The following is a 10,641-nucleotide window of genomic DNA, read 5'->3' as shown; positions in this document are numbered from 1 at the left end:
AAGTAGTGCGAGCCCAGGGCTGTAACCCTCCTCTTCCTCCTGCTCCCGCTAGCCCAGGGCTGCACAGCACCCTGCACAGCCCCACGAGCCCCCCCGGGCACACAGATCCCTCCTGCACAAATTGCTAGTCCAGAAGCAACAGCTCCTCTCAGTCCCGCTTCGCTCTCACCTCCTGGGCACAGGACCAGCAAACTAGGTGGGTACACGAAGGACCCCTCCAAAAACCTGTCATCCCTACCCAGCAGCCTCTGCCTGCGTGCAGGAGACAGGACTAAGTGGAGACCTCCTTTCCCCCGGGTGTGGGACACAGGGACTGTGGGCTTCTGTGACTAAAAAGCCACCTCTGCCCCGTGCCCCTGGGGGAGATGGGTCCCCGGCTGCCTCAGCATCCTTCCCCACGCAGCCAGGGAGCTCGACAGCTCTCCTGCTCTGAGCAGAGGCATCCCGGCGCCAGGGCCATGTCCCCCATGGGTTCAAGTGACCCTGTGCCACTGACTTGGCACGTTTCCACCCCCATAAAGCAGGCGCTGAGCTCCCCCTGCTCCGACCAGCGCAGGCTCCGAAGCAAACACTGGGAATGGTGACACAGCTGCTGTTGCCTCCAGCTGAGGCCAGGTCTACAGCATCCTGGGGTGCCCAGAGAGCAAGGATTTTCCGTAAGGATTTTTGGAGCCTGAGGACAGGGAGCCTTTGCAAAAGCCGAGGCCCCTGTTCTGACGCAGAGATGCCTCCAGGGCCCTGCAGCCCAGCCGAAAGGAGAGGGACGTGTCATACAAATCTTCAGGGTGTTTATTGTCAGGATAGAAATTTCTTTATATAAAAGAAGTGTTTAAAAATAGCGCTACCCTGCTCTTGAAATGAAATATATATATATATATATATATATATATATATATATATATATATATATATATATATATATATATATATATATATATATATATATATATATATATATATATATATATATATATATATATATATATATATACACACAGGTAGATAGCACCTCCGTCCCCACTGGTGCACACCCGGGCGCCACGCTGGCAGGCGGCCGGGCGGCATGCATCCCTGTGCGCTGCCCGCGGCACCCGGCTCTTCTCGCCCCAGCACTTGGCAGCGGACACTGAGATGGCAGAAGCTCTCAGGGTGCCACCACTGGAGGTTTGGTGGGTTTTTTTTCCTCTTGCAAAGCAGCGTGCTGGGTGCTAGGGAGCCGGGGGGTGGGGGTGGGGGGCAAGCAGGGGCTGGTTCATCCCAATCGCTCCGCGAAAAGGCCGGGTGTCACATCTCCTCATCCACGTCCAGCCAGCCCACACAGTCATCCCACCTCATCCCAGACCTGCCAGTTCGGAGGAAGGAGGAAACAGCGACAGCTGAACCCCTTGGCTTCGCAGCAGGAGGTTTTGCTCAAGTTCTTTTTGGGGTTGGGTTTTTTTTTAGGATTTTTGTTTTTTTAAATACACTCCGCATCCCCCTCGGGATTTTGCGATACAAGAACAAACACTGATGCTTTACAATAACCTAGCAATAAAAATGCCACGTAGCTACTGTACGTCCCCGTGCCCTGTCCAAGCGTTGCAGCCCTCTGCAAGGATCACTTCTTGTTGGCTATCTGCTTTTCCAAGTCTTCGAGTCTGGCCGTCATCTGAGCAAGTGAACGTGCTAAGGAAACAGTGTGAGCTGGACGGTCTGGTGGGCAAAAGGCTTTTTCCCCTTGAAGGAGCCTAAAATTTTCCCTGTTCCCGTTTATCCATCCCTTCCTTCCCTGTATGCAGTCTGTCCCCAGGCTGCCCTGCACCCCCGCAAGCCCAGGCATCACCCCAAAGGATATTTTTCTCGGTCAGGCTCTGCAGGATGGCCACGGTGTTCGTCTGGAACTGCACCAGTGCCTCGCACTCGCATGGGCTGCGGATCTCCGTCTCCCCTTTGCCCTCCTCTGTGACCATGGGGGTTTGGGTGCAGTCAGAGCCACGGCCCCACAGCGCCTGGCTCTTCCCTGCTCCCACACAGCACGAGTCCCTTGTCCCTGCGGCCACCTGCTGGGGCCGGACCTGAGCCTCGGGGCTCTCACCCCATCTTCCCCTCTTTTTCCAACCTCGCTCCTTTTCACCAGCAAGCCCACCGCCAGGCATCCCGCGGGGCTGTCGCGCCCGTGGTGACAGCGTGCTGAGGACAGCCAGTGCTGAGCTTCACTTTGCCTTCAAGCCCGGGTGGCAGGGGGCATGCTGACCCCACGTCTGCAGCCCTGCGGGGGGTCCCAAGGGCACTGGGGTGCCCCAACCTGCCCCAGGGCAGGGAGACCCTCCCAGTAACCCCTCATGGTCCTCCTGCACCCGGCAGCAACAGAAGCACCGGTCTGGACACGGAGACAGGCCATCTCCAGAGCCAGGGCAGCATCCCTCAAGGCAGGGTGCAACCCCAGCCTCTGCCCATGACACGGTGCTGGAGTGGTTGCTCACATCCCCCCCAGCTCCACCTTCTTCTCTTCCAAATGCCTCCTGAGACCCACCTCTATACCCACAACAGCCCAGTGAGATCCAGAGACACCTAGGCTCACACCAGCCCAGGTGGTACATGACACAGGCTGACGGAGACACAAACCACCCCACCAGCTCGGCAGGGAGAGGAGGGGTCTCCCAGCTCTGGGCTGAGCCCCGCGGTGTGGCCAGGAGCACCCACCTGGGCAGATGTTCAGCTTGAAGTTCTCCACGAGGTGGGTCATGGTGGTAAAGTCTGCCGAGTAGGAGAAGTGCTGCTCCACCGGCTCGGAGGCGATGGCTCTCAGCTCCTCTTCCACGGCCTTGCCGACACCCACGGCGAACATGACAATCCCTGCACGGCAAGGACGGAGCCTGAGCGTTGTGCCAGCCACCCCGCAGCAAGCAGTCCCGAGCCCCGAGGGAGCAAAGCTGAGGGTGCGGGATTCCCCCTGGGCAGCCAAGGATGCAGGATTTCCCCCAGGCTTCCCAAATACACGGCAGAAATTTGGGAAGGACGGGGAGGAGCGTGGCACTACCGCCACGGTGCAGGCTGCTGCAGGAGGACGCTGCTCAGAGCACCCTGCGACCACAGCAGAGGCACGGCTGCCCCCGCGGACACAGGCGATGCAGCCCCCCAAGGCTGGGTGCTGGGTGCTGCAGCCTCCCCCAGAACCAACCACCCCGAGGAACCATCCTGGGATGCCCAAAGCACGGCAATTTGGGATTCCCCAGCCCCCCCCGGTCCTCCCCGCACCTGACTCCTTTGCTCTCCTGGCCCATTCGGAGATGTCATCCTGGGAGCGCCCGTCTGTGAAGACAAGCCCGATCCTGGGGACGTTGTGGGAGAGAGGCCTGGCACCTTCCAGCTCGGAGAAGCTGTGCTCCACCATGTGCTTGAGGGCAAGACCTGTCATGGTGCCTTTCTCCATGTACTCCACCTCCATCACCGCCTTCTTGATTTCATCTGCACTGTGGTACTTGTTGAGGGGGAATTCGGTGCGGACACGGCTGGAGTACTGCACCAGCCCCACCCGCGTGCCGTGGGGGGACACCTCCAGCAGGTCCACGATGCGGTTCACAAACTGCTTCACCAGCTCGAAGTTTTGGGGCCGGACACTCTTGGAGCCATCAATCACCATCACCAGGTCAACATGACCGGCCCCGCACCCTGGGGGCACAGGGGGAAGGTGAGAAGGGACCAGCCTGGCTGAGGGCACCACAAGGATGAAGATGCCCAGGGCTGGGGCATGGCTGCTGAGCTTCAGGACACCACGTGGACCCACCTCTGCAACCGGGCTGAGGCCAGGAAGCAGGGCAAAGCATGGCCAAGGATCTCAGCCCCAAAACCTCCACTGCCACCCCAGCATCCCCTGAACCCCTTTCCTAGTTCTCCCTTTTCCTGAACTTTTCCTCAAAGCTCCTGTTGCATCTTCTGGGCCATGTCTCTGAGGACATGAGCCCACATCCATCCCCACAGCAGCCGGGGCGTTCCCCCAAGCCCAACCAGCTCTCCACTCTCCTTCCAACCCATCTCAGACAAAGTCCCGCTTAGACCCCCAGCCCAGTTTCAGATAAGCCCTCGCCAGGAGCACAGAGCCCAGGCGAGGAGGATGCCAAGAGCCACGTCCCGGTACTCACTGCTGCACGCCTTGCCGTCAGCCTGGAGCTGCTGTCCCTCGGGGCACACGCAGCGGTAGGAGCCCTCCGTGCTCACGCACTTGAACTCGCAGCCATGATCCACCCCGTTGCAGAGGTCGGTGGCTGGAAGACATAGGGCATAGGGTTATCCCCGTCCAGGCGGGGTGGCCCAGGAACAGCCCTTCCCCTGGGGACCAGGGCAGGACATAAAGGTGTCTGTTGTACACCGCAGCCCGTGCCACACCGGGACGTACCCCTGCAGGACCTGCTGTCGGGCTGCAGCGTGAACCCGCTGCGGCAGCGGCAGTAGTGCCCGTTGGGGATGCTCACGCACTCGTGCTGGCAGCTGTGGTTTCCGAAACTGCAGTAATCGATCACTGGTGAGAGAAGGAGAGGGGTGGGCAGAAAGGGAAAGGCAAGAGAAGGAGAAGGAGACCAAGAAAAAAAATGAAGGGACAGGATGGGAGAGGGACACTTACTAGAGCAGGTCCTCTTGTCCTGGTTGAGGTAGTAACCTGGGCGGCAGCGGCACGAGTACGACCCACGAGCGCTGACGCACTGGTGCTGACAGCCGTGTCTCCCGTCTGCGCAGGCGTCGATGGCTGCGGGGGAACAGGACACCCGTCACCCTCCCGTCCCGATCTCCCCAGGGCAGCCGAGCAGGGACTGCTCCAGGGCTTCGAGGAAGCTCCCGGCACTGAGATAAGAAGGAAAAGCCCCAGGGTGGTGGCCAGAACCAACTAATACCACTTTGCGCTCAAAATACAGAGCCAAAACACTATGCACTTTGGTGGCTGGGACATGCATCGTCTGGTACCCACTGCCCACAGCTCCCTCCGGTGACAGGCAGTTATGCCCACATAAGCCCCAAGTGTCCCATCCCAGAGAGGTGACCAGGATTCAGCAATGCTGAATGTCCCCAGTCGTTACAGACCCGGGAGGCAGTGTCCCTGGTGAACAGAGCACCCAGGCAGCTGCTGGCCTGGCTGGGTCCTCCGCTGCGTTTCGGTTTCCCTCCATGAGACCTGTAACTACAAGCTCTCTATGAGAGTTAGGATAAAAAAAAAAAAGGGTTTTTACGGGAACAGGTCTTTCCGTCCACGTTGAGCCTGTAGCCCGGGTTGCATTCGCAGTAGAAGGAGCTGGGGGTGCTGACGCAGCTGTGCTGGCAGCCGTGCTCCCGCTCCATGCACATGTCCACCCCTGCAAGACAGAAAGGGCATCAGAGCAGCCCACGGGCAGGTTGGATGCACGGAGACCCCGGCACGTGCCCTGTACCTGCAGCCGAAGCCACCGGGATGACCCGCATGCCTCCAGCCCTTCCAGCCCCAGCGCTCACCCACTGATTTCCAGTGCACGGACACGGACGCCGCCCGGGGCAGGCTTCTGAACTGCCTCGGCTTTCTGATCTACGCTCAGTATTAATTGATACTGTCGATAGCTTGAGCTGAGTAAGCGAAAGCTTGAGCTCAGCCAGAACACGCTGAAGGAGGCAGGGCGGCGCATCCGCACGGCCAGGAGCCTGCAGAGCCAGCCGGGAAGCGGGGACCAGGGCAGGCAGGTGATAACAGGGTGTTGTAAGCAAAGGCAGTGGGCACAGGAGCACATCAGAGCCCCGGGGGTAGTATCTGGTCAGCCCTGGACCCCCCAAACCCCAGCAAGCCAGACTCACCACTGCACTAAAGCAACCCCGCAGGCACACACGCGGCCCTGGCTGGGAAACGCTGCCCAAAAGATGCTGGCGGCTGTGTTCTGCCCTTTGACAGATGCTGAAGCACGTGAGCAAGGTCTTGCCAGCCTGCTGCCGTGCCAGGTCTCTGGCAAAGCCCACCAGGGGACAGCCTGGCCCCGGCCTGGGATCTCCCACCCCGCACCAGTATGGCCACAGTGCGAACCAGCCTCCCGGCTCCCAGCCGAGACCGGCCGGATGCTCCAGAGCAGCCCCACACAGCCAGGGTTTTATTAAACACAAATGTGCGTGCAGTGGATGCCACGCACGTGTCTGCGTAGGAGGAGACCCTGCTAGAGCCACCTCAAAATGTACACGGGGCTCTGGGACGTGTCACCCGTCCCCGTCACACCCAGGGAAATCAGCTCCGTATTTCCTGCTCTTTATTATTCCCATCACTGCTGCCACGATGTCCTGGCTTGGGGCAGAGCTACTGGGAGAGGCTGAAGAAAGTGCTTCCTTGCAATGCTTTCAAAGCTTTCCTTATCTCCCCCCAGGAAAGGTGAGCAAGAATAAAGGTTGCCTGTCTCTGCAACCCATCGGGGACGCTGGTTCCCTGTCCATGCTGCTCCTAGCAAGGGCAGCCACCCCAAACACCCCTCTGAAGGTCATCTTCTAGCCTCTATGAGGAGCAGGCACCAGGGTAACCCTTGCCACCCCACCGCCACAGCTCTCACCCACCACAGAGCTTGTCCTGGAACTGCTTCCCGAACTGCTGGATGAGCTCGAAGGACTCCACCAGGAAGACGTGCTCCTCCAGCGGTGGTGAGGCCATGGCCCGCAGCGAGTTCATGTCTGCCCGCTGGATGCCCACGGCGTAGATCTCGATGCCAGCATTCCGGGCCTGGGTGGCCACCTCGGTGACACGGTCCTGGGGCCGTCCGTCCGTCACGATGATGGCGATGCGGGGAATCTTCTTGTGCAGAGGGCGCGCGCCCTCCTGCGTGGTGAAGGCCACGTTCATGGCGTACTGGATGGCCAGCCCCGTCATGGTGCCCTGGGCCAGCGGCATGATGCTGTTGATGGCCTTCTCCATGTCCGCCCGCGTGAAGAAGGTCTTGAGGGAGAAGACGTTCTGCACCTGGCTGGAGTACTGGATCACCCCCACCCGTGTGGCGTTGGGGCCCACGTCCAGGCTGCCGATGATGTCCATCATGAACCGCCGCATGGTCTCAAACTCGAAGGGGCGCACGCTGCGGGAGCTGTCGATCACAAACACGATGTCCAGGGGACCTGTCCTGCACTTCAGGGCTGGAAGGGGGCAAAGAGACGGTTCAGCTTTGCGGCTGCCTGTGGGGAGCAGTGCCGGGAGCGGAGCCATGCCGGCTGGGTGGCCAGAGGGGTGCTCGGGGGGGGATGAAGAGGGCAGCCCCCACAGACCAGCACCTTTCCACTGCCAAATAAACCCATGGAGGTGCTCTCTGTCAGAGAGGGAGCAGGGACAACAGGCTGGGAGATATACCCTGGGGCTGTGGGGAAATGGCAGTGTCCCCTCCTCCCCAGCACTGTCCCTGCAGCCAGTCCCAGCTCCTGCTCCCTGCATTCCCACAGCCGACAGCCCCAAGGCCTGCAGAAACACCCTTCTGTCTGTCAGCATCTGCCCTGGCAAGGTTTAGGCACAGGTTTATGCAGCGACACCTTCATCTCTGCAGCAAATCACAGCATCAAAGTCTAAAACAGCCCAGTGCCTCGTGCTGTCCTCTGCGCGCTGCAGCTCCTGCTCCAGACCTCTGCACCACACTCTGCTGCGGCGCCAAGCGTGAAAATACTGCTCTGGGCAATTCTCCTGTTCCCCCCGCAGCTCCAGCTTCCCCTGGTTTTACTGCATTTTGCCAGTTTCTGCCTAAAACCAGGGCTTGCTTTGTTCTGTTTTTTTTTGGTTTTTTTTGTTTAATAGCAAAAAATGAGACAGTGAAAAGCACAGCTAAGGGCACGCACACGGCGGGGATCGAGCCAAAGAGCCTCTCTTGGACATATGGGTGCAACTTCCAGTGCAAACCGGGAGAGTGTTTAGCAAGTGAAATGCCAATGAACATATTTTGCTTGGCTTGTGCGTACCCAAGCCTGGGAGAATTTGGCCCTAATGGTAAGCAAACACTTTGAGTCCCCTTGGGATGATGCCCAGACCTGGGCTGTCATCTCAACTGCTCCGAAGGTCTGTGAGACATACACGGCTCTTTTCTCTGTTTGGTGCCTTCACTGTTTTCAAACTGGAATTGATTTAGCTCCCTCTGCCCTGGGAGGAGAGAGGCTGGTGTCCCTGGGTTTGCTTTGTCCCCGCCATCAGGAGAGCCATGGAGGGAGGGGGTTCCCCCTTACGTGGTCGGAGCCCGTGGGCAGGAGGGTGACGAGCCCTGAGCTGGGCTATGCCAAGGCTGAGGACTTGCCCGGAGCAAGTGGCACCAGACCCGCCGTGCTGGGGACAGGCTTGGGCTCCCGCTCCGCTGGGCAGCGCTGGGAAGTTCAGGTCACGTGCCTGGGGGGATCCTGCATCCTCCTGAGGATGACTCCAAAGAAGAGGCAGCAGGTCCCCCCACCTCAAGCAGCAAGCTGTCCTCCGAGGGCTTCGCTGCCCTGACACACTCGCTTCTCTCTCCTCCAGGCAATTCCCACCGGCCAGGGCTCACCTGCAGGTTTTGGTCTGGCTTCCAGTGTCGTCAGCAGAAGCAGGAGGAGAGGGGCAACGGGCAGGAGCTTCATCATGGCTCTGTGAGACCACACGGCTCCGGGGCTGGGGGGACTCACTGTGGGGAGAAGATGACGTTCAGTCAATGCTGAGAGTGGGCTGAGCCACGGGGCCACGCTCGCCTGCGGTGGGTGTCCCCAGGCAGTGCCAAAACCCCTGGGGGAGCAGCAGCAGTTGTGACAGATCCATCCCCAAACTTCTCTGAACCCACGTGGGACTTTTCCCATTCGTGGACTGGCAGTCTCAGCACAGCTAAATTTCATTACAGTAGCAACGATCTGCCAAAGGGTCTGATTTTCTGCTCTGGGTGGAGCTGGCCATCAAACAAACCTTATTTTCACTTACAAACCAGGCGGATGGGATGTTCAGCCAAATGCTTTTTCACTGGCAGTGCAGCTGCTCTCCGCAGCCAGACAGAGAGTGGGAAAGCTGCACCCGGGGACGCGGAGCACCGGCCCTCCCGACGCTCCCTCCGCAATGTGCTGGGAAGAGAAGCCCCCAGACGAAATGCCAGCACAGACAAAACCTGCTCAGAAGTCTCTCGAAGTCACTGGCGAAGACCGTTTTTCCAAGAAGCTCCATAAATTTATTCTCTGTGTTCTTCCAAACTGCGTTTGGAGAGCAGAAGGCTCTGCAGGCACTGCTCCCTGCTTGCTCTCCTTCTTTGCAGGAAGGCATCACCCCGGGGAACCCCACCGCTCTGTCACCAGCGCTTTGCAGCGCTCTCCCCATCCTGCTGGCTTTTCCGAGGCATGCTCTGCCCCCGGACAGGTTTTTCCATGCGTTTGAGGTGGGATAGTTGGGGAGGAAAAGTTATTTAGACCAGTTACCCAAAACCTCAGCTTGTCACTTGTCTCCCTCCCTGCCCACCTGCGTTGCCTTACCTTGCCTTTCCCTGCCCTTGCCTGGCTCCTGCCGGGACACAGATTTATTTGGCTTATTTTTATTCCAGCTCTGGTTGGAAACCCAAGGTGCTGGGGGGGTTGGGGGGGAAATGCCACAGTTAATGGGGCTTTCCCTAGGAGACATGCAGCGCCGTGACTGGGCACAGATACTGGAAGGGTGCTTATAAAAAAAGCACATGGAAATTCATTTTATCGGTAGTTATCAGCTGATATTTATTTAGCCCCAGGAGGTCTCAAGTTGTAATTCATCACCAGGGTTGCCATTTAATTGCTCAGTGGTTACATGCAGCCCTGAACCTAATGCAGTTGATAGCAGCAACGCTGAAAATAGGTTTCACAGCTGCATCTTAAAATTGTCTCCAGCCTCAGTGATCACACCTGAAAAATGATACTGAAGAATTAGAAAGACAGAAAAGGGCTACAAGAGGAAACTGGGATCCAGAACACCAGTCTCAAAGTGGGAGACACGGTGTTTTCCTGGGGAGTGTGAGCAGCCCAGCCAGCCCAGGACACGCTGTGGGCTTTTGGGAGCTCCTGCAGAGCTGTGCAGTGGAGGGGCCAGCAGGATTGCTCCGGGCTGGGAGATTATGGGACTCCACAGCATGGCAGGGGTTTTCTAGGAAGCCGCAGGGCCAAGGCAAGCATCGCTTTGCGGCCAGGAGTGCTCGAGTGCCTGTGCCCCCTCACAAGAGCACCATGTGCAAGCGGAGGAGCAAAGAGCCCCTCCTGTCCCAACTTCGTTTCCCCATTTATTTAGCAGATTCTTTTTCCAGCGATGCTTTTTTTGGTGGGGGAGAAAGAACTCGCTCACCACTAAATAAATTGGGGACAGCTATGCCACCTATAACGTTGCCGCAGCTCTCTGCTCCCTGAGCCTCCCTGCAACGGCAGCCTGGCACGCAGCCTACGCCTCACAGCATCCAGATAGCTTCAAAGCCAGCCCAGAGAGAGGAATGAGCTCTTGGGCCAGGAACCAAGGAGGAGAAAACCAGTTCACGACTGATCTATTTTTAACAGCATCTCAGCTTTGGATGAAGTCTTGGCACTCGCCGTGGCTGGAGGGGCTGATGCTGCTTGGACAGGGCAGGGCACGGTGGCTCAGCCATGCATCCAGCACCGGTCCTGGCAGCAGAGACCCAGGCTGGGACAGTGCCCTGGTTCCCACTTGAATATAACGCCCAGCCCTGCCCCAGCAGCAAG

At 58.5% G+C, this 10,641-nt stretch overlaps 1 protein-coding gene across 1 annotated transcript; it reads right to left on the bottom strand.

Annotated features, from left to right (window-relative positions):
• Window positions 1-1,453: 1,453 nt before the first annotated feature.
• MATN4 (matrilin 4) lies at window positions 1,454-8,550 on the bottom strand. Its single transcript, XM_009883551.1, has 8 exons — window positions 8,478-8,550; window positions 7,909-7,914; window positions 6,532-7,101; window positions 5,202-5,324; window positions 3,238-3,651; window positions 2,683-2,835; window positions 1,835-1,939; window positions 1,454-1,656 (listed from the first exon to the last, which is right to left on the bottom strand). The coding sequence occupies exons 1-8, from the start codon at window positions 8,548-8,550 to the stop codon at window positions 1,598-1,600; spliced, it is 1,503 nt and encodes a 500-aa protein (XP_009881853.1). The 3' UTR covers window positions 1,454-1,597.
• Between the last annotated feature and the right edge of the window lie 2,091 nt (window positions 8,551-10,641).

Source organism: Charadrius vociferus, unplaced genomic scaffold, assembly GCF_000708025.1.
Source record: "Charadrius vociferus isolate BGI_N301 unplaced genomic scaffold, ASM70802v2 scaffold320, whole genome shotgun sequence".
In the NCBI taxonomy this organism is placed as follows: Eukaryota; Metazoa; Chordata; class Aves; order Charadriiformes; family Charadriidae; genus Charadrius; species Charadrius vociferus.
Note: the sequence above shows the minus strand (reverse complement) of the source record. Positions and strands in the feature narration are given on the sequence as shown.

Coding starts and splice junctions, on each gene's coding strand:
- MATN4 (XM_009883551.1), bottom strand. CDS start 8,550: ATGAAGCTCCTGCCCGTTGCCCCTCTCCTCCTGCTTCTGCTGACGACA. Junction 5,325..6,531: donor GTTCCAGGACAAGCTCTGTG/GTGGGTGAGAGC, acceptor TCTGTCTTGCAG/GGGTGGACATGTGCATGGAG. Junction 3,652..5,201: donor GGACGGAAAGACCTGTTCCC/GTAAAAACCCTT, acceptor CTGTGCCCCCAG/GGTGCGGGGCCGGTCATGTT.